This window comes from Acanthochromis polyacanthus, chromosome 6, assembly GCF_021347895.1.
Source record: "Acanthochromis polyacanthus isolate Apoly-LR-REF ecotype Palm Island chromosome 6, KAUST_Apoly_ChrSc, whole genome shotgun sequence".
In the NCBI taxonomy this organism is placed as follows: domain Eukaryota; kingdom Metazoa; phylum Chordata; class Actinopteri; family Pomacentridae; genus Acanthochromis; species Acanthochromis polyacanthus.
The window spans coordinates 40,791,255-40,814,747 of NC_067118.1; the positions used below are offsets into that span (position 1 = coordinate 40,791,255).

Here is a 23,493-nt window from a genome sequence, read left to right on the forward strand (position 1 = left end):
ATTGAATTTGTCACAGCTTTCTGGCATTTTGATGGAACAAATGTAGTAGTTAGCTTCCCATAGCATCTAATGTTAATGTGCTTTATAGTTTTATAACGTTATATTTCATAAGTATGGCTCCGGTGTGTCATGGAGCTGGGATTTTTGCCCTGAATCATGAAGAAAGAAACCTCAAAATTCAGTAAAATATACTCCACAGTCTTCTCACATGTTTGTCTCCCAAATCTCTGAATTTGCTCTACACAGACTTTAAATACATGTTGCAGAAAATTGCAGTTTGATTTGACATCGCGTGCTCGGTGCAGCTGGATTACTGGTGTTTTTGTTGTGTTTTTTGTTTTTTTCCCAAATTGAAACAGCAATCTTTTTTCCACCGTAGGTTTTAGACATATCTCATATGACCTGCTTGCTCTGCTGCCTTTCACCGGGATAGATATGACATCTCGCTGACGTTCCCAGATAAATCACTTTTTGTAACAGTCGAAATACTTTCAGTTGTGGCTTTTTTTCCATTTCAACAAAAAGACAGATGCCCTTCAGTGCTGCGCCACACAACGGGGGTGAACAATGTGTCTTGTAGTTGTCAAAAGAAATGACAGCGAGATAATTGGTGGGGCACTCCTGTTTCATTTAAACCGAAGCAAATAGGCTTCCAAAAGAGAGCCGCTGTGCTTTTAAAAAGTAAAGCTTTGTTTTGCGCCGGCTTATTATGCAGCGTTCGGAGTGAAGTAATGAAGACGAGCATTAACGGATTGAGCATTAAAAACAAATGCACATTCATTGCACTCCATGAATATTCATGGCGCTAATTCAAATAACCTTAGGCAACTGTTACGACTAATGAATATTTAAAGCAGCTTGGTCACAGAGATTTGAGCATTGCATTATATCTGACTTTTCTGGGATCATCATGTACAAGGGTAAACAATTAGGAATGGCAAAAACAGATTTCAGCGGTGATCAGAATACATCAGAAAAACAATATCCCCCCGTTGTCACATTAGTTACAGGCCATTGGCGCGCCAAAGGAGAACGGGATGACATGCGGGAGGACAACAATGTGAAAAATTGTCAATAATCCTAATAATTGCTGAAGTGATTAGTAGATTAATCAAGTAGTCAATCAGCGAAATATTAAATGACAACAATTATGAAATCAGAGTCATTTATCATACAGAAATGGGAATTTTTGGCCGGCTAGAGCCTCTGATTTGCAAGAATTTACTACTTTTCTCTTTGTTTGTTGCACAAAATCAATCTGCAGCTGATGATGTGATTGAATTTAGTGCACTTCTCTGACATTTTGTTGATCAAAAAATGATAATCCACCGTCGTAGGTGTTCTAGTAGATCCTGATCAAGCAAAATAACAGCTGATGCTGATGTACTCTATGGATTTATCGCAAGATTTATAGAAAATATGACTCGGGTGTGTCGTCAAATCAGGATTTCTTTACCCAGAAAGCCCTGAATCATGAAGAAATCACACATTGTTAAATATTTCAGGACTCTGAATTTGCTTTAAAGCCCTAAATCACATGATAAAATATTAAATGACAACAATTATAAAATCAAAGTCATTTGTCATGCAGAAATCAGAATTTTTGGCCGGCTCGAGTCCCTAATTTGCAAGAATTTATTGCTTTTCTTTTTGTTTGTTGCACAGAAACAAAGTGCAGATGATGATGTGATTGAATTTGTCACAGTTCTCTGACATTATGTTGACTGAAAAATGATAATCCACCGCAGTAGTTGTACTAGTAGCTGATGCTAACGGACTCTGTAGGTTTACAGCAGGATTCATGGAAAATATGGCTCTAGTGTGTCGTCAAATCAGGATTTTGGCCCAAAAAACCCTGAATCGTGAAGAAATCAGACACTGTAGTTTACGGTCTTCTCACATGTTTATCTGACAGATCTCTGAATTTGCTTTAAAACCCCAAATCATATAATAAAATATTAAATAACAAAATATATGAAGCCAGTCATTTATCATGGGTCTCAGATTTGCCAGAATTTGCTGCTTTTCTCTTGTATCTCGTTGTTTGTTGCACAAAAAACTAACCAGAAGATGATGATGTGATTGAATTTGCCCCAGTTTTCTGACAGTTTTACCTCATTATTAATAGGTTTGTTTAAAAATGCATCATCTCTGGTTGCGCGTGTCGTCACAAAATAAAGAAAAAAATGCTGATTTATTTTCTTGTTCTGACCTTAAACCTTACAAGCTGGAAGAACAGGAAAGAAAAAGCAGCCACAGACCCTCAGAGGTCCCGAGGGCCGACTCAACATGTTTACATTCACCACGCTGGTTTTGGAGAAGCCTGGCGCCCCGGCTACCGGCTGCAAGCGGGAGAATCCCACACTGGCCACTTAAAAGGGGGCCTCGGCTGCTTCCTTTGAGGGATCAGCATGGTGACTCGTCCTCCTCGCCACCACCGCAACGCTAATTAGACCCACCACAAAGCCAGCCTGTGGGGATAATGTCCCATTATTAGAGTCATTTGTTTCAATTAACCGCTCTGTGATTCTACAATAGCACTGCGCAGCCCAGCGCAAAGAAGCCATTACTCTCGCCCAAGGAACCAATGAGGTCTGGGACGAGAGTGTTTGTAAGAAGGTTACGGATACCTGCTAGTGCCAGCGGTGGTGCTGCCAGACTCCTACAGCCCAGTCACTGATGAGTTGTTTCAGCACTGAGAGAGAGAGAGAGAAAAACTCCTTATTCACGTCTCCTCTAGAGCTTTTAAAAGACTGTTACCGGCTTTTTTTTGTCGCTGAAATGTTGTTGCTGGGTTTTCGTCTTGTGCATTGGAGCTGATTGAAGATTTATACGAGGATTGTTGACTTGAGCATGAACCTCTGAGAACTATAGGCTGCTCAAGTTTCCTTTTGCATGGTGAGAGCTTTGTGGTTGACTGAATTACTATCCTGCTACTGTATACTTATGGTGCTCCAGTCATTTTTAGACTCCATTTTCGGAGCACGAGGCCCTCTTCTTTTTCTCTGCAGCTCTTGTAGCTCTAAAATCCTTGAAGATTTTACTCATTTATGCATTTTAACATCATCAGAGGACCCACTGGCCTATCTGGGAATTGTTGGCTGCCTTCATGGCCACCAACAAGTTTGTGTTTTTCGTGCACTTGTTCAATGCCTGCTGTTGGTCACAGCTGGAAGCAGAAAGAGCCTACTGTTTGTAGGTTGCATAAGGCAAGAGATTAGAAGTGTGATTGTTGTGCCTCCTGTAAGCGACGTAACTTGGAGAAAACAGTGTTTGTGTAACCGGCTTTGATATCCGTTTCAGAGAGATTCTTCAAGCAGCACAATCAGGTGAATTATGTCCTGCAAAAATTAACTTGCTTCTCAGAACGTGACTTCTTTTTCTGAACATTTGCATAATGTTTTGCATCAGCCGTGAACAACACCTCAATGTTTTTGGACATTTAACAGCAGTCGCACAAAGACTCTTATCAACTCCAAATGCTCCCGAATACAATGTTTCAGAGCACTTTTCGGTCCTTTCAACACTAGATAATGGAAACTTCGATTGATACCAAGAGGTTGCTGCCCTGTGATGCCTCTGTTGCCAGGCTCTCTCATTGGCTTTCTCCCCCCGCTGCGCAGATGTTTACAAAGAGACATCACCAGCTCACATTAAAGGGTTCAAGTTGTCCCCTCGGGCTGTTGCTATGGAAATAACCCTGCTCTGGTCGCTCATTCATGTTTGATTAATTGTTTTTTCCTTTCTGTGCTGTTGCCTCCACAAAGACCTCATCATGGGAACATATCATCTTGAAAACAAACAATAGGAAAAAGATGAATGCGTCCCAATCTGTTTTATTTGGACTTTGAGATATTCCCCTCTTCCTGGTTTGACATTTTGCGGATGTTCTGTGGTGATAAAAGTCTCAGAAATTACATTAGTGTTGTATTGATATTGATAAAGCCTAGCTTGTGAAGCCGTACGATCATAAAGATGTATTTTCTTTTTTTTTCCTCATTCCGTTTCCCAGACTTACCTGGACAGAAGATAAGCATTTTGCCTTTTTCCCCCCTTCTTAAATTGCACTGTGTAGCGCTGAGCTACAGCAACCCACTGGGGCCAATTAGGATGCCAGCAGAGCCAGGAAGTGCAGAGCAGATGCTTTTGCCACTATTTATTAAAATCCAATCTGCGGGGGCCCCTCCAACAGCTCGTTAAACTACCGTTAATCTAATTAGCTCTCACTTGCCACTGTTTTCACCACATTACCAAATACAAGGGCCTCGACTTTGCAATTTAGGCTGATTAAGTAGGTCCAGCACTGTTAGGCAGAGCTGGTAGGGAGGAGCTCCTCAGAGCTGTCAGTCATCTTCCACAGTCAGATAAATCATGCAGCTTAGTTCAGAAATGGCTCTGGGCTCGAGCTTGAATTAAAGTATCTGCAAATAAAAAAAAGGGGGAGGGGGGGGGATGCTGGTCAGAATCAAATCCACATTTCCAGCTCGGTAATGCACGTCAGAAAACACTAACAGAACCGTCCACATCATAAAGAGCTTGTATATTTGTAGTGGCACGGTACCAGAACTGGATACAAATTCCATAATGGGCGCTTTATGGATCGGATCTATACGATTCCCACTGACGTCCTTTTCATGTCTCTCAGATCTCCGTCATGAATCTGCACTTCCGGTTCATTATTGTTTGGGCCGGGCCGTATTTTTTATTCGATGAGTGCTGCTCTCTGGACGGGTGCCTGGTTCTACTCAGAGATCTGCGCAGCAGCTTTGACGTGCTCATTGCTTACAGATGGGCAGTCTGACATGGGGCTGTAATTGCTTCCATACGAGGGGGTCACTGTATATATTTTAAGACATATTTTAAACCATCAAGCCTTCACGGTGAGGCGGATGATGGTAATGCACGCGGACAGGGCGAACACAGGGGTGGCTGTAGAATAATCGACAGGTAGCGTAAGAATTTGTGCAAACTTCTCCTGTAAAATATCACACCTGCGACGTCTGTAGAAACTGTCTCAGCGACCGTCCTGCATTTTTGGGTTCCATTTATGGTGCCTGCAGGCGGTTTTAGTTTACAGAAGGTTGAACTATTCAGATTTCAAACAGCTTTGTTTACATTCTCATCCTGCCTGCCGACATTTTATATACGGCCTCGGTCCTGACAGCATCGCATGCAGGTGCACTTTGAAATGCTGCTTGAAAACGATATCTGAATAATGACTAAAGGCAAAACAAGAAAAATCCAAACCCACATGTTCCTTATCCCAATTATAGGAACTGAAAGGTTTGCTTACTTTCTCCTCGAAACCCACTCTGGTGTTTATTCACTTTTGCTTCCAAAAACATCTGATCACAGCGACAAGTAGAGAGAGCTAACATGTTTTAAATCCATGTTCTTAAACTTTGCATAGCATTCATCATTTACCGAGTACCTGGATGAATGATTCAGTCGACAAACGCGCTTTTTTAAAACCAGCCGACTTTGTAGCAGCTCATGAAAGACGTCATGTCTTTGTGGGGTTTTTTTTTCTTTTTTGTTGATGTTGAACCCACTTTTGCCTCACAGCGAAGTTACAGCTTGTGGTGAAAATTGCAGGAAAAATATATGCAGCATCCAGAAATTACATTATTCTCACTGCTGCTGCTTTAACTGTGGCCATTTATCTGTTTGTTAACCCACAAAAGCATCAGAGTCCTGCACAGCTGCACTAAGCTGTGATTCTCTCCAGTACAATGCTGCAGAGATCTGTAGCGCTGTGGTCAAAGTACATTTTTTCATTATTGCATTTTCTCCTTCGATGTTTTTTTTACAGGTAAATATATTAAAAATACTTATTCAAGCTATCAAACTACAGCTCAGCTTCAATGTAAGTCTCTATATGTCTAATTCAGATTCTTTAAAGCGGCTTTTTGTGCTGACGATCAGGGCCGGCCGCTGGCATAAACACTCTATGCCGTTGTTTATAGCCACATCCACTAGAGGGGGCCACACCACAATAAGTGTGTGATTCGCATTTTGTCCCTGTCTTTATTCCAATAAAACATAAATCTGTTAATGCTGTTTATCGTGTGGATGTGCGTTTTAACCCAATTACAAGCTGTGCACGTGATTTGGAAGTTGCCCTGTGCATTTTTTGGGGCCACAAAAAAAATCTTGCCTGGGGCCACCAAAGTCCTAGGGCCGGCCCTGCTGACGATGTATCCCATGAACAGATATTCATAAAAGTGATCTGACGGAGGAGTTTTAAATCATCTTTTTAGTTTTTAATTCTCAAAAAAAATTACTGTTTTACTTCCTTCTAACTGCTCTCTCATCATCAGTCACAACAGGCAGGTGTTTTCAATGGAAAAATGAAAAAAAAAACGCAAAAAAACACACCAGCGTACATTTCCTGCCCAGCACCAAAACACAGACAGACGAGGTTAGAAACCAGCTGGTGAATAAAATGGAGTATTTAGCTGCTAAAGAGCCAGATATTTCCCCGAGGAGCTGGTGAGGAGCAAAACAGGGCTTAAAAGGAGAGAGAATATTGGGTTTAAATTCATCAGGTGGACACAAAAGCAACTTCAAATGAATAATTATGCTGCACAACACCTTCTGTGAGCGTCGGTAGGCAAATGTTCCCTGTCGAGCTGCTCATGTCTGCCTTATTTATCAATATTTCTGCCAAAAAAATCTATTGCTTTAGGTTAAAGTTGCATAAACTACATCCATAATCACTTCATCATTTACTCCATGTGACACTGAGCAGCTGATTAGAAAGTGGGACATAAATTGGGATTTCAGACTTTTATGAACCATGATTTCGTACCATGGGATAGCTGTGAAATGCAACACATTGCACTGTGGGAAAGCACTTTGTGGGAATATTTGAGGGCAGATGTGCATAAATTTCACACTGGTAATTCGCGGGAACAAGCCCAGTCCGAGTTCAGCCAAAACAAAAACAACACGTGTTCGTTAAAGCGTGTGTCGTAAAAAAGTGCATTTTAAAGCTGCCCTTTCTTAAGACAGCATTTAGCTGAGGACAAAACGATGCAAGATGATTTATTGTGGGAAACTCTGCTTGTTAAATCTGATTTTACTCGCCTTTTCTCCCCCCCCCATTCAGTCCCCGATGAAAGATTATTTCACTCCGAACCTTTGATTGATGCTCTTAAACTGCTGCTTTAAAGAGCCTCTTCTGTGTCACAGTCAGTTGCTGAGGAGTGTGTTTGCTTTATCTCATTCTTCAGGCCAGTGCACATTCAGACAATATTTGCCTGCGAGAATAGCATGTAAAAATGGGGGTTTATCGTGTATTTTCTGTTGACGCTCACACTAAAAAACCCACTGCTGTGTGTGCGTGTGTGTGTGTGTGTGTGTGTGTGTGATTTTTTTTTTCTTCACCCATTTTACAGCTGTTTGGCTGGAAATCCATGAAACAATGTGTACAGACTGCAGGAGTGGATGATGGCGTTCGGGTTTGATTTAGTGTTGCGCTCGGTATCTGCATCGTGCTTCGGTGTAAACGGCGGTGAAGAGAAAAGTGCGTCACCCTCAGAGCAGTTCCTGTTTGCTTTTATGGCCTTTTTGGAATCGATACGCCACACTCTCCACTCCGCTGTTCGCTGATGATGATGATGATGATGATGCATATATTCAGGGGGAACCGACACTCTCCGGACTCTTCCATACCATCACCTGCTTTTATCGTCTAATTTTCACGTCTTTTAAATGCCGTCTGTCTCTGCGTCGCCCTTGTTGTTGTGCTCAGTCCTTTCCTGCTTTTATCTGTTCTCTTTACATCGACTCTTTTTTCATTATTCTTTGCATCTCACTTTCTTCACTCTCCTCTCACTCTCACTTCCTCGTTCTCCCCTCCCTCCCCGTCTTTTCTCTCTCTCTCTCTCTCTCTCTGCTGTTTTGATAGTGACGCAGTTATCAGGCTGTCAATTCTAATCTTGTCTTGCCAGTGCGGTGCTGTCCATTCAGAATTACAGCTACCCCCTCTTCCTCTTCCTCCCTATCTCTCTCTCTCTCTCTCTCTCTTCACTTACCACCTCTTTTATCTCCCTCTCTCTCTCTTTTTTTCTCCATATCAGACAACAGAAACACTGATGGGTTAAGACTGACACTATAGTTCAATCTTTTGCTGGTAAACTAGAAAACTCTCTGCTGAAATATGTTTAGACTGCCGCTGCTGCTGCTCCGTGCAGGACACGGTGGTCTTACCTTGCCCACTGTGCTGTTTTTGGCCGTCTCTAATTGCGTTTTTCTTTGCAACGTCACTCTCAATCTGCTCTGTAAATGGATGCTATGTCTTCTTGGGTAGAGGCAATCAGCATCCAGTGACTTAACCGTTGAAAAATCTGCGCTTTTGAGACGTTTAAGTATGTTTTATGTGCAATATGGGGAATTGTGTTTCGCTAGTTTGTCATTTAAAACAGGATTTTGTTGTTTCTTAGTGGAAGCTGAAGGAATATTTAGAGATTTTGCAATATAAGGTACACAGTTTGCATTTTGGGATTCAGTCTGTTGGGTTTTTCTGAGTGTTTAGTTTGATTCTTGTTAATAATAAGGTCCGACAAAACAGCATCGTGTCGACTCGAGATATCTTCAGCGCAATAATAGAGGAGCGGGACAGGAAATAAATGTCCATCAGTCTAAAGCCCGATGAGCAAACATCAAGATCTGCTGTCGAGAATCCAAGAGCTTCACTATTTTGCATCAGCAGAAGTCCATCACAGGAGAGGACCGAGATAGCGATCTCACCGCTGACAGTATCAGAAAATAGAGCAGAATGCAGTTGCAGCCACGAGATGTTGCATTATGAATAAGGGATGCGACTGTCCCTTTTTTTTTTCCCCTCAACTGACAACAACAGCTGTCATAATCATTACTGTTCTCTGCACCTGTAGGAGAAAATCCAGGAAAATAAGCTTGATATTGTAGCTACGTGCGGGTTTTTGTTCATCCACTGCGATGAACGTGTTCGCGGTCATAGGAAATGACACTTTTTTACACTTTGTTAACACTGTGTCCCTTTTTCTTATGTTTTAGATACAGTTTACACCTTAAGGCGTGTAAAACATTCTAACACAAAAGGATATTTGATAGTCTTTTGTGAGGTAAGAAAAACAAGACACAGTTATTGAATTCTCTAAAAATCTTATTGGAAAAATGTCAGAAATAGATCAGACGAAGCAACGAATTAACTATCTAAGGGTGTTTTTTTTTCTTGGTTTATTTATCTAAAGGGAAACTATTAACACTGCTCTGACTTTTAGTTTGCTGTCATTAATTTTTCAGCTGCATTCTTTTCAGATTAATTGATGTTTCGTCTCCGTCTGACAGCCTTCTACTGTATATACTCGAGTTCACAAACACGACTCTCATGCCGTAATAGAAGGAAAATAAAGCAAAAGAAATGAGAGACTGTGGCCTTTTATTCCCCTGGTTGATTGCACGCTGCTGCTGCTGCCATGCTGTTGTGTGTCATCATCCTTTCCCTCCGTGTGAATACATGTGAGTTTTCCTGGAGATTATTTAGCCTTCTCTCTTCTTTTTTTTTCTTTCCTATTTTGTCATTCCATTAGCTCTACCTTCAGTTTATTCTATTTCCACTTCAAAGGCTTGGGTGGAACAGATGTCGTTTCAAATGCCTGTCTTCTGCCTCATTGCCTAAAAGTGAGGGATGATTATTTTTTAATGAAACCACACGTACTCACTCACACACACTCACGCGCTGAAAAAAAAAAGAATATTACCTGTAAGCTGTAAAATAGACAAGCAATACTTTCACATCACCCTGAATGGGAACATTCATTCATTTCCGCACATCACAAAAGCCATTTTGAAGTTTTTCTTTAGCTGCCAAATGTGCTCCTGGACCTTGAATTTTGATTAGCTAATTTCATGCTGTGTGGAATACAGTGTGTTGTTTGGCAAACGCTTTTGCTGAAACAATGCAATTTTCAAAGGCAGTCATTTCCTGTTTCCCAATTGACGGTGAAAGGAGAAAACATGGTCGTTGCTTAATCTCTTGATAAGTATGCATTAGATGGAAACGAGCGTCTTTAAATGTCCTCGAGTTTGCCGTGTGATACTCTGGCGGGGACGAATCTTTTCATGGTTCGCTCTCCCACCTGCTGAGTTTTAACAGTGAAACCTTGGATCAGTGGATTATGAACGCAAACATTCAAAGATGTTTAAAATTTGCTAGAAAAGCAACGGGATGAAATGGGAGCTCGGCCTTGGAGATTGTGTCACTCTGTCAAACAAAACAAAAAAAAAGAAAGAGAAGGAATTCGCTGGGAGCCTTTAACGTCATTTGAGTAACTCTCCATAAGACCGCCACCATAAAGAGAGCACATAAGCATCCGTCAGTGGGTTTAATACCAACGTATATCATTGGATATTCAGCATGTCATTATATCTTCTATCATATGGAAATCTGGATTTTTTTTTTCTGCCTTTGGAGCAACCAAGAAATCAGGTTACTGATGTTCCACTGATACTAATGGCAACATCAAGCCGTCACTTCTTCTTCCTCCTCTTCCTCTCCATCTCCTCTCTCTTTCTCTTATCTTTCCCTCTTTCTCTCTCTGTCTGCCTCACCCTCTTTTTCCCCCATCCTCCCCTTCGTCTCCCTCTTCCTCCCATGCTTGACATGTTCTCTCCTCAGCAAAGAAGGCAATTTCCATATAGAATCACTTCCAGGATCAGGTGACCTGGATTTGACTCCCAGTCAAAGCCCTCCGTGGAAAATGAAAATGTATTCATGTGCATTGGATCAAGTACATCACGCAGATGTGAGCAGTTTTGCTTTCCTCCCTGAAAATGCAGAGAGATTTGCAGCGTGTTATTGTTGACAAACTAGCCGGGCACATGAGAGGAAAAATATAGATGTTTAATCCTGTTTTCTTATGGTTTCCTGCCAGTGTGTTTTTGAATCCTTTGTGGTCGACATGAAAGACAACAAAGGCAGCAAATATCCACCGATGTAGTGATTTAACAGCTGATAAAATGTAAAAACCAAGAAAATCTGCTGCAGATGAAATTTTAATTAACCTGGCTCACTCTCTCCCAACATCCAGTTTCAGAACAAACCTGTCTGACTCACGCTCTTTGAGTTTTTATTCTCCCATGGCTTCAAATTGATCTGCATATGTATGTGTGTGTAGATGGGTGTGTATATGTATATGTGCAGCCTTGACAAAAAAAAAATCCAGTCAAAGTGTCATACATTGCAAAAACTCCCTACGTTTTTTTGGTTTGTTTTTCTGTGAAGACTGCAGCAAAGGAGCCAAATATTAACTCGTTATTGACCTCTCCTCCCTCCAGATAAGCAGCGAGAAGCGACCCTCAGCAGAAATGATGAAGCCCAAACCCAAACCTCAAAAGAAGAAGAAGAAGAAGGATCCCAACGAGCCGCAGAAACCCGTATCGGCGTACGCGCTCTTCTTCAGAGACACCCAGGCGGCCATCAAGGGCCAGAACCCCAACGCCACCTTCGGAGACGTGTCCAAGATCGTGGCCTCCATGTGGGACAGCCTAGGAGAGGAACAGAAGCAGGTACAGAACATGCAGGGCTTGAAGATCAGGAATAACGAAGCAGATGAGGAGGGGAGACGCAGGAAGCTGTAACAGATGCAGGGAAACCTTGAGGATATTAACTGTTTATCAGAGGCAAAGTTCAGCACCAAAACCGAAGTGTAAAGTAATAAGATGACTAGTTTTTATTTATGTGTTAACTCCCATAACAAAGTGCAGAAATTAATCAGAAAATAAAAACAGCTAAGATAACATAGCATCACACAAATAAAGCAATCAAAGAGCGCAGATCTTTGCCAAGACTGTTCATTCCCTGACCTTGCTTTGAGCACAGTTTGCATGTGTACATTATGCACAGATACCAAATCACATGACCTAAATATGTCGCGGGCGGCGGGAAGTGATGGGACTCAGAAACACCCCCACAGTTTAATCAGTTGTTCCTTGTATCATTTCCGATAAGCGGTGGATTTGTAGCAGGATCGCAGTCATCAGCAGGCAGCTGATGTAGTGTTAACTTGTTGTCATGGTTACAGCGACGCCGTGCTGCTATCTCACACTGATACAGAAATCTTTAACCAATCCGTGGATCCAGCTGCATCACTGCCAAAACGTAATCACTCGGTCCTTGTATAATTTCTGACCTTCCCTGAAAATTTCATCCAAATCCGTTAGTCTGTTTTTGAGTGATGTTGCAAACAGACAGACGGACAAACGATTGTCACATAACTCTGCCACATTTCTTGGTGGAGGAATAACATAGCATAACATCGCAGAAATAAGCCCATGTGAATCTAATAGCGGAAAAAATTGCCATTTTACAGCAGCAAAGATGATGCTGCAAACATGTAAGAAACGTCATCAGATTAATAGAAAAATATACACAAGTACTGATGTAACTTATATTTTAGCACAAATTCCTCTGAATTCTTCCATGAGCAGAAAAACTGACTTAAGAAATACTAGTATTGCACAGATTCCTTCGTGAGTAGAAAATACTGATATTGCATAGATTTTTCTATAAGCAGTAGAGAAAACAAATAGTGGCAATGAGTTTTTAAATGTGCAAAATCACATCAGGGTTTGATTTAACCACAGTTCTCCTGTGTCCATTCTGTTGTTTTCTGCTTCTTGGAGAAATTGCCACAATTCATCTGTCTGGATTCAGGACACCCAAATGTCTTCTGTCTCTTTATGTATTCCTATAATGTTGTAAGAAATGCTTTTGGAAGGGCCCAGACCATCTGCAGCTCTTGTCGTTGAAGATCGTTCTCTAAACTATCCACACACAGATGGTATTTCATGATGGATAAGAATGTAAACCTTTTTATTTTAGGCTTACAAAGAAGGATGTTTGTTACATAAAGGGAACATGCAGACAAATATGCATTCTGCTCCCACCAGTAGATGGCGTGTGCGCTGCAGCACGGAGCAGCTTTCCGTCGGCATTATCTGCTGTGTAATTACCAGAACATTGCTGTGAGATACAGCTCACCTTAATGAGCTAGTTCTTCTCTTTCTAAAGATAATCCATCCGTTTATCCCCACTCCCCTGACTCTCATTAAAATGATTTTCTTTCTAAATTTAATTCTAACAAAGGGAGCGGTTGAGGGAGGGCGGGGGAGCGTTCTGTGCAACAATAGCCGTAAAACAGTCTGAGACTAACAAAGTAGGACATTTTACAGGCAAGAAATGGTCAATATGGGAGGAATATGAGCATGCCTGGGGAGATTTCAGGAGTCCAGGACTGATGCTGTGGGTAAATAGACACATACTCACTAGCTAGTGTACTCCTGCAAAAGCAAACAATCACATATGAATGCACAAACAGACGCTCAAATCCTCCGCGTTGCTCGACTGGTTTCCAACCGTCACAATGCAAAGGCGTTTTCGGATGCGCTGCGATGTCCGTCAAAACCTAAGACAAAAACGATTTTCCAAAAATACAGCAGAAAAATTGGAAATGGTCTTTGCCAAAACAAAACTCCCACAAAGCTCTGGGCCGAGGTAGTGTCCCATTTCCTCGTCCGTCCAGCCTCCATAGCCGGTGCCTCCACACCATGCATCTTCATTGGCCCTCTGACAAGCTGGGATGTGTGAAGTTCTCATTTCCACTCTCTTTATTTATATCTCTCGCCTGCTATTTTGATCCTGCCTAGAATACAGAATTAGCGATCCCCCTCAGCTACCGTCTTATCCTTGGATTTTAGCTGAAGGGCATCTTGGCTATCCGGCGGCTGCAATCTATTGTTGTTGTTTTTTGGTTGCTATTTAACGTCATGTCAAGCTCAGCAGTCGTAGGTGGGAAACGATGACAGAGTTGTAGGAAGTTGCAATGATGCGTTTTCTACAAGAGAAGTTGCTTTGGCTGTTAGGAAATCTACTCTGAGAGACGCGATTTAATCTTAACCCTGTGAAGCCTGGCCCATCAAAAAATAGCCAGAAAATTCTAATTTTTTAGGCCTGAGATGTTTATTACCCCTTTTAGCAACATTCAAAAGAAGACTTTTGTCATATCATTTTGCTTCTGATATTTTTTTGTATCAAATTTGGCGTTTCTGGCAACTTTTTGTTCACAACAATCTAAAGCAAAAGTCTACTAATTAGCATTAGGTGATCTAACACACTTGATAACAACAAAAATAATATAATAATGAATAAAATTAAAGAAAGAACAAAACAACAAACTTGCAGGGATCTTTGTCTTCATCTCCCAGTAGGTTCTCACGCTGAACATCTGCACTAATCCCACTAAACCTGCTCTATGTCCTCCTCATCCTCATCACTTTAGATACAGCCATGGCCATAAGTTTGGACACAAGTACCATGACGCTTGTGAATCTTAGAAAATACCACAAAATACTGAAGTGTTTGGGTGATAATACACAACTCCTGAGAACTATATTAAGCTTCATATTTAAAAAAACATCAAAAGAGTTTGGTGTCATTTTGTTATTCTTACCAAATTCGGTTGTGAAAGTACTGCATTTTTTTTGTTATTTTCTTCTAATATTATGTTTTGGGAACAAAGTTGTTCCAATTGTTGGAATTTATTGATAATATTATATCCCTTGTTGATTTGTTGACTAATTAAACTGGTGCTGTCAAGAAATATTAGTTATGTTCTGTAATAGACATCAAAACAGACATAAGTCATGTTGTGTCCAAACTTATAACCATGGCTGTATTTTTACTCATTTTTTGGAAGGTTTTTACGCATTTTTTGACTTTTCTTGCCAAATTTGTTTATTTTTTTTAAATAAAAATTTTAACAGAATTTTTTAAAGAAATTATTGGAATTTTCTTCCTGAAGGTTTTAAAAATTTTCAGAAATTTGGGGGGGGTTTTTATGTTTTTTTTTATGTTTTTTTTTTTCAGACAAAGGAAAAGTATTTTTTGATGCCTGTAAATGAGAACAACAGGAGGGTTAAATAAGGAAAGGATTGTGTTGAAAAACATGTTTCTATTTGTCAGAGTAGGATGTTTCTAAAGGTGTAATTCTGCTATCGGTAAATGAAAAAATCCAATACGTAGAGACGTGTTTTCTTACTGAGAAACACATTTCTCTGTCCTTTTTGTTCTGCATAATAGACATGATTTCGCTTATAGCCCTTATAGCTAATAGCCTCATTTTCAGTCATTCTGCCACAACCTACACACACTCTAATGTATATATATGTGTGTGTGTGTGTGTGTGTGTGTGTGTGTGTGTGTGTGTGTGTGTGTGTGTGTGTGTGTGTGTGTGTGTGTGTGTGTGTGTGTGCAGATATCCATGTGCACTCATGTACCCACATTCTTTATGCAAACACACTGACTTCTTGGAAAAACACGGCAGCTGATAGTTGTATGGCAACAGCTTCATCGCTCCGACAATATGGAAGGCAGTTTCAAAACAAAACTCATACGGAGGGATCACATCCTAATGTGGCAAACGACAACAACCATTCTGGGTTATCACTAATGTCAGTGATACTGATAGTGTTATTGTGGTGCTAAAGGGACAGCGAGGAAGAGAGAGAGAGAGAGGGAGAAGTTCCAGTTCATTTCTCTGAGGTGGATTGGAATGGAAATGATGTGTTGCCACGATGGAGGGAGACACATTGAGATGAGGGAGTATTAGTGTCGTGATGAGGAAATAGAGGTGTTCTGTACCATTGGCTCTGATGGAAAGAGAAACATTAAGAACACGTCTCTTTGTGTGCGAGTGCATGTTCATGTGATGTGTGCAGGATGTGTTTAAGAAAGAAAGTGAGCTAAAGAGCTGAGAGGTGTGTGTTTCTGTTTGTCAACCTCCCCTCTCACCCCGAGCCTCGTGTTTTGATTTTTTTTTTTGTTTTTTTTGTCTTCGCAGGGGTACAAGAGGAAAACCGAGGCGGCTAAGAAAGAGTACCTAAAAGCCTTGGCTGCGTACCGAGCCAGTCTGGTTTCCAAGGTAACGCTTATGACACACTGGCCCTGGCTAAGACTGATGATGGATTGGATGGAAAATCCCTGCTAATGGGCTGGGAGGGGCTTCCTCGGGATGAGATGATGGTTGGAGGAGGAGGAGGAGGAGGAGGGTGGGGGCATCTTATGCAAAAAAAAAATAAAAATGAGAAGAGAGAGAAAGCCATGTTTAGAACAATAAGTGATTTCCATAGGGTGCAGGTTGGGGGTTGGAGTTCTGTATGGTGATATAAGGTTTGGGGGGGCGGGGGGGGGGGCACACGAGCATATGACCATGGGAAGGTTGAAGGGTGGAGGATGTTTGCTCTCTCTCAACGGCCAGGTGTAAATCGCTCCCACCTTCAGAAAACAGACCACCTGTGTCACGCATCGGATCATCGATTTCCCTCCACCTGCACCAGGAAGTGCATCGAGATCAGGCGATCATTGGGCGACGCAGCGGCACTCTCCTGCTAATTCAGATCTATGACGTCCTCTGTTTGTTTATTTATTTACTGCCCATTAAACGATGGCGTACAGCGGCGTGCATAGGAGCAGGAGGGAATAAGGAAAGGCTAGGTAGGAGGAGGGCTGTGGATTGCATTGTTTAGTGCCGTCTTGTATTAACAGCACACAGTGCGGTGTGGGGAAGATTCCTTTTGTCATTCCATTTGTTCTGCAGGCAAACAGCCTCATCTCTCTGCCTGGGGTCCTGCATATATGTATGTATGTGTATGTGTGTGTGTGGTTGAGTGTGTATGTGTGTGTGTGTGCGTCCCTCTCCTTTTCCCATCTATCTGTCAAGGTGTCTATTGATCATTACCTCGGCCCCAGCTCTATTCATACAAATGGGCTCCATTACCTTCTAATCAACACTGATGGCTGGAGATGAGCAATCTGACAGCTCATCACGGCGGCTGGAGAGGGTGGGGTGGGCGGTGATGGTGGGAGGTGGAGGTGGAGGTATTTTGTGGGTGCTGCACCTGCTCAGAGAGAGGCACTGTCCGGACTGAGAGAAAGGTCAAGGTTAGGGGATTCTGGTGGAAGTTTGGTGTTTTGTTTTTGGTAGTTTGACCTCCAAGCTGCTTCACATCCGTCGCTCTCATTCACTAGAAATCAGGGGTGTCAAATATGCGGCCTGTGGGCCAAAACCGGCCCCCCAGAGGGTCTAATTCAGCCCGTGGGGCGACTTTGTAAGGTGTCAAAATGACAGAGAAGACATTAACTGTAGGTTGTAAATTTGTCGTTTTGTGTCTCATTTTGGCAATGTTTATCTTGTTTTTGTTGTTCTTTTGTCTGACTTGTCATTTGTCTCATGTTTTTGTCGTTTTGTTTCTCGCTTTTGCCATTTTTTTCTCTCGTTTTGTGTTTTTTTGTCTCGCTTCTGTCATTTCTCTCATTTTTTTATCGCTTTGTAACTTTTTTGTCTAATTTTTGTGTCTTTTTTTGATTTGTTTTTCTCATGTTTGTGTGATTTTGTATCTCGCTTTTGCCATTTTGTGTTTTGTTTTTGTCGCTTTGTGTCTCATTTTTGTAATATTTTGTCTTGTTTTTAATGTTTTTTGTCATTTTTTTGTCTGACTTTTGTCGTTTTGATCATAAAGTAAAATACAGCATCGTTCAGCTCCAGGTGACTAAATGTTGTGTTTCTTTGTAGACACTCTGTGATCTGGAAGTTGTGATGTGGAAATGATAAACTGAGGCTGAATGTTGTTGAAATTGAATTTATTTTTCTTAAGAAATTTCAGGTTGTTCATAATGTTTTGTAAAAAGATAATTCATTAAATGTGAACATTTTCAGAATGTACTCTTTTGCACCAAAAAAAAGGAAAATGTTGTAGTTGTGGTTACTTATAGGTTGCTATGTTGTGATTTTAGTGTTCACTGGAGATCAAATTAGGCTGAATGTGGAGCTAAAATGAGTTTGACACCCCTGCTATAAATGGATCCAAGTGATGGTTTTAGCTAGCCTGATTTTGTCGATGTTCTCATCTTAGTACCAGCAGAGATCATATGTAATCTCCAAACATCACCTGGTAACTTGCCGGCTGACATTAGATAATGTAAGACTTCCTTTTAACATACGAGTCACGGCTGAGGTTTGGCTTTAAGTGTAACGGATGCTGCCGTTAAGATGACGTGTTGTGATCGGATGCTGATGAATTGTGACTGATGTGTTGTTGCGACGCCGCTAATGGAGCTCCTCTTGTCTTATTAAAATGATGCATTCTCTCACCCGCAGACGTACAACGACCCCGAACCAAAAAGTGCCCAGCAGACCAGCCAGCCCTCCCACCTGCTGCCCCCGAAGCAGCCCCTGTACAGCGTGCCCCCTCAGCCCTCCTCGCCCTACCTGGGCCCGCCGGGCTCCTTCCCCCTGTCGGACCTCCAGAGCTACGGCGGCCCGCCCCGCCACAGCCTGGCCCCGACCCTCAGCCAGTCCCAGATGCTCCCGCCCAGCATGAGTGCCTCTCCCCCAGCAGCCTTCCAGATCAGCCCTCCTCTGCACCCGCACGCCCAGCTCTCCCTTCACCAGAGCTCCCTGCTCAACCAGCCAATCCGCATGCAGCAGTCGCAGCCAATCATCTCACACCAAATGGGGCTCCAGGCGCCGCTGCACTCCCCTCCTCTCAGCCAACAGGTTGGTTTCACCGCTACTGAAACCTCTCACACATGCTCCAAAACATTTACTTTTAAGCACTCTTTTATTGGAAATCCCAGCAAAATTTAGCTTCCTATTTCTCCTAGTGGCACGATTTCCACGTTACTTTGCATGTTCTTTTGCACATTAGTTTCCCTTCTGTCAGATTAATGCAGATTTAAACGTTGTTGAGAGTTTGCCCGATTTGTATAATAGACTAATTAAATACAAGCACGATCTTGCGCTATATTTCTTCTTTTTGCACGTTGCCTTCCATGTTCTTTTGTTTAAAAATAGAAATAGAGTATATTATGTGTATTCAGTGCAGACAGTCGAAGTCGTGATGTTGGGTGTCAGTCATTAAAAAAATATTTGTTATGAGTTTGTCACATAACAGTAGACTGTTTTATTTGTCAGTCAGCTGCATTTAAGTTATTAAAAAATCAGTAAGTTTATGAAATAAGGTTCAGAAATCCTGAAAAAATAATGAATATGTGTACATTTTACACATTAATTGCACATCTATCTATCTGTCTGTCTGTCTGTCTGTCTGTCTGTCTGTCTATCACAGAACAGCAGGGTGTGATGCTTTTCTGTCAGATTAAATGCAGCTTTTTCTATTTTTTTTCTTCACTGTTTTCTGAAGAGAATAACTTTCAGTTCACTCGAATTATATAAGATCCCATCCTTCGGTCACTCTTTCAGCTGCAAACAAACCCTTTTCTCCGTAATCCAGCAGTGTGGTGTCGTATCAGAGTAAGAATTGTGACTCTGAGCTCCATTTTAACCCAACAATATTTGTCTTCCACCTCTCTGAAGCCATTGACAGACGCTGCTAACGTTTGGCCTCATGCAACACCATTCCTCACTAAACTCTAATAGCTGACCATCACTGTGTTATTACAGGAGGATGTAAACTCTTCTCCTCCTCCTCCTCCTCTTCTCCAATCTGCAGGGATTCTCCCATATTCAGGCTGATTACCAGAACAGCGTCGGGGGCTCACAGTCTCCAGGAGCCCCCAATCCAGTGCACGGCCAGAACCCCGACTGGGACAGTGAGTACTGCAACAGGGACTGTGGACCCAGCCATTGCGGGTGAGCTCATTTATGGTGTTATTTTAAGTTAGCAGTCTGCAAAATCATCCCCACACTATACTGTAAGTACAATCCAGAACGTGCGATGGCCCAGAATGCTAAGTAGTTGTCTGACAGTTACTCATTTTCCAAACGAGTTGCTCCGAACCACTTCACTTTCACACTCAGAGACTCAGACAGTATTAATCATAAACTACAATTTCCCTGCTAAAGCAAAGCATCTCCTTGAAATTGAAATGAGTAATGCAGCAGGAGAACAATGCTATTACCAAGCTCGGAAAAAAGTGTGACATCCAATTAAGTTTCCCTGTGTTTCGCTCGGCACACATTGCTTTATTGAATCAAGCTATTCAGGCAGGCGTCAAGAGGAATGTTTTGTCTCACACCTGAAAGTCGCTGCTGCTGCTGCTGCTGCTGGGAGAGGCTGGGAGTCAGGATCTCCTGCATTTAGAGCTGGATGTCAAAGAAGATCACGCCTGGGTCAAACCATGTCAGGAGCTCTTTGAAGTAGATTCAGTCTTTTGCCTAAACCTTCACCCTCACCGTCAGATCCTGCAGTTTTGGAGGATACTGAATTATTTCCAGTGAGCAGACTTTGTGTTTGACAGTTCAAGTGCCGAGCCATCTGCAAATTTTCACTTCATGCTTATTGATGTCTGTTGTTTGTCGACAGCTTTTATGTTTGTTTTGGAGCCGCTCTCTAAGCCAGGCCTTCTTTCACCAGAAAGATTTCATAACCTCTGGGAGATTTCCTGTTGAAATGCAGCTTAAACAGAAATGTAGTCAACTTGTGGTTTCTGTCGGCTCGTTAACGTCTCGGGAACCCGCAGTGGCACTTTACTCTGTCGTAGACGAGTTTAGAAACTTTAGCTGAAGCCGTGTGGACATGAAGAGTTGTCATCAAACACCTGTTTTTAGTCGCTGTGAGCAAGAATTCAACCTCAGAGAGGTTCTCTGCTTATTTTAGAGGGTTTTTAACATCGTATTTGGACTTCAAGCTGCTGTGATGAGTTGATTTAACATTTAAAAATGACGGAAATCATGAAAAGCCACTTAATTTCTATTCCAGTCCATCTTTGTTTTCTGAATATGCCCCAAGTTTTGCACCATCTTGAATTAATTTTGTCATTTTGGCAACATTTTTGAGTAATAGTAATGAATTTTTGGAATTCTGGCAAAGTTTTTAGTCGTTTTAGGCAACATTTGCATCATTTTAGACAAGTTAGAGTCATTTCAGATCAATGGAGGAGTTCTCAGTCTGCTATCAACAGGGTTTTCAGCAACAGTTTTCTCTATTTACTCTGCTTACTATTAAAAAAAATTGAGTCATTGTGCAAACTTTTTGTCATTCTAGCACAATTTTGCATTATTTTGGAGACATTTGGAGTCATTTTTGCTACATTTTTGAGTAATAGTATTAAAGTTTTGGAATTCTGGCAAAGTTTTTAGTTGTTTTGGGCAACAATCGAGTTATTTTCCACAAATTCTGTCATTTTAGCAGACTGTTTGCCAAGTTTCAATCTGTTTTGAGTCATTTATATAAAAATTAGAGTCATTTCAGATCAGTGGAGGTTTTCTCAGTCTGTCATCAACAAGTTTAACTCTTTGCAGCAACAGTTTTCTCTCTTTACTCTGCTTCCTATAAAAAAAAAATGTAGTAGTTTTATAAACTTTTAGTCATTCTCGCAAAATTTTGCATTATTTTGGAGACGTTTGGGGTCATTTCAAGTTGCTATACAGTCTATATGTAATCCATCAGATGTGTTGATTGCATGGTCCCTGATCAGATAATTCAATAAATAAAACAAATATGTAGCCACACATCCAGACGTACACTAACACGGTTTTTCTTTTCCTCCTCAGCAGTGGCATGGGAGCTCGGGACAAGCCTCTCTACCTCACTTGAAATTGAAAGACCTCCAAATGTCAGACTCCAGGGAGCTTTCTAACATAACAACAGCATCATCGATGTATCTGCTTCGACACCATTTTGTTTTTCTTCTTTTTTTTTTCTCCTTTTTCTGCTGGATTTCGAAAATCCCAAAGACTGCTACAGTAACTTCACCTATTTGCCAAGCACTTAGATCGGCCAGAAGCCTGAGGCACTTCTCTTGCTTTTTTTTTTCTTATCAGTGAACTTTCCATTTTTTTGAGGGGGCAGCGGGCTTTAAGCTCATGCCAACATACTGGAATTGAAGACCAGAAAAAAATGTCTTCTCAATTTGTTTTGATTTTTTTTTTTTAAAGCTGATTTCTCTCCTCTACACTCCATTACTCTGTGTTTGCCATGGACTGCCCTTATTGGGGAGATGAAATGCTCAAAGCATACTCAGCGTAGGAGTCTTGGGTAGAAAATCTAATGCAGGAAACTAGAAAATAGTCACCTCATGAGGGGCGGATGTACTTCAGGACAGACTGAAACGCCCTCATGGAGCGAACGAAAGCAACATTTTAACGAAGGTATAGTCACGAAACACATAAGACATTTGTAAATCATCCTTGCCCTTAGTAAAGGACTCCCTCGTTTCCTTTATTTATCACAGAGTGATTGTAAATATCACCAAAATGGATCCCTCTTATGTGTGTATTTAGCTGCAGTCCCTTGCTTTTTTCCAACATCCTTTTTTTGTTTGGTTATGTGATTTCTGTGCAGGCGGATTCAGTGAGGGAATACACACACTAAAACTTGTGTTGAAACTGTGTTCACCGGTCTTGCGTCTCTCCCGAATAAAGCGGGGGAAACGCGACGGCTGAAAAATGCTCGATTTCTTTCCTCCTCAGCCGGCGGAGCTCTGCTAGAGAGTGTCACTCTCTCCACACGGCCTCAGGACATTACAGAACTGTAGGGGTCAAAGGTCGAAGCCTCTCCTTTTAGCTCGTCTCGCTGTCGGTCGCTAAGGACCACCTGTAACCCCGCCCACCACCCCGTAGTCCCAGCACCACTTGTACAGGTGAATAAAAAAAAGTTGCTAAATGTGAAATGTTACTAAAGAAAAAAACATAACAGTGGGTTTTAAAAGTTTTTGACTAGTTTTATTAGGTGTTTTAGAATTGTGTTGAACTCATCTTTATCTTTTTTTGTGAAAAAACAAAAAAATTCTTAAAATATTTTGTTTTCGTTTTTTTTTTTCTTCCACTGTCGCAGGATTTACGTTTCAGAGGAACGGACATGGGGGTAGATATTTTAATTTTGTGTATAAAACCTGCCAAACTCGTACTTCTTTAATTTGTAAAGCCAGTGATGAGAGAACCCATTTTTGTTTTTTTTTGTTGAATATCATGTTTTACGATATGGTCATTCTATTTAATTTGGTTGCAGGTTTTACATTTATTTATGAATAATATGAAGTAACATTTTGGCTCATTTCTCATTAGGGTGCATTATTATTATTATTATTATTATTATTATAAATATCAATGATCAGACAACATGATTATTAGAATAATAAATATTTTTTCAGAAATTGTCGTTGGCGCATCCCCGATGCTCCAGCATTAGATTCATTTTTGTGTCACAAAAATTCTTCTTTTTGTTTTTCTTTTGTCTGTAATAAAATGTTTAAAGTGGAAATGTGTTTCTGATTATTTCGCTGTAGTTTACGTTTCGACAGGGGTGTCAAACACGCGGCCAAAAGCGGTCCTCCAGAGGGTCCAATCCGGCCCTCAAAGTGTAAAAGTTACAGAGAAGACTTTAACTGCAGATTGTAAATTAGTAAAACTATAAATTTAAAATCATTTCTAGACCATGACAAGTTGTTTTGATCACATTGCACATCGTTCTTTTGTCATTTTGTGT

General features: G+C 41.3%; 1 protein-coding gene across 2 annotated transcripts in view; it reads left to right on the forward strand.

Annotated features, from left to right (window-relative positions):
- Nucleotides 1-23,268, forward strand: part of LOC110971154 (TOX high mobility group box family member 2-like) — an 85,973-nt gene extending 62,705 nt beyond the window's left edge. For both annotated transcript variants that reach the window (XM_051949878.1, XM_051949879.1), the window contains 5 exons: nt 11,326-11,556; nt 15,888-15,968; nt 18,204-18,602; nt 19,558-19,697; nt 21,561-23,268. In XM_051949878.1, coding sequence (XP_051805838.1) covers nt 11,326-11,556; nt 15,888-15,968; nt 18,204-18,602; nt 19,558-19,697; nt 21,561-21,603 — 894 coding nt within the window. In that variant the 3' untranslated portion in view covers nt 21,604-23,268. The remainder of the gene's footprint in view (nt 1-11,325; nt 11,557-15,887; nt 15,969-18,203; nt 18,603-19,557; nt 19,698-21,560) is intronic.
- Nucleotides 23,269-23,493: the final 225 nt, after the last annotated feature.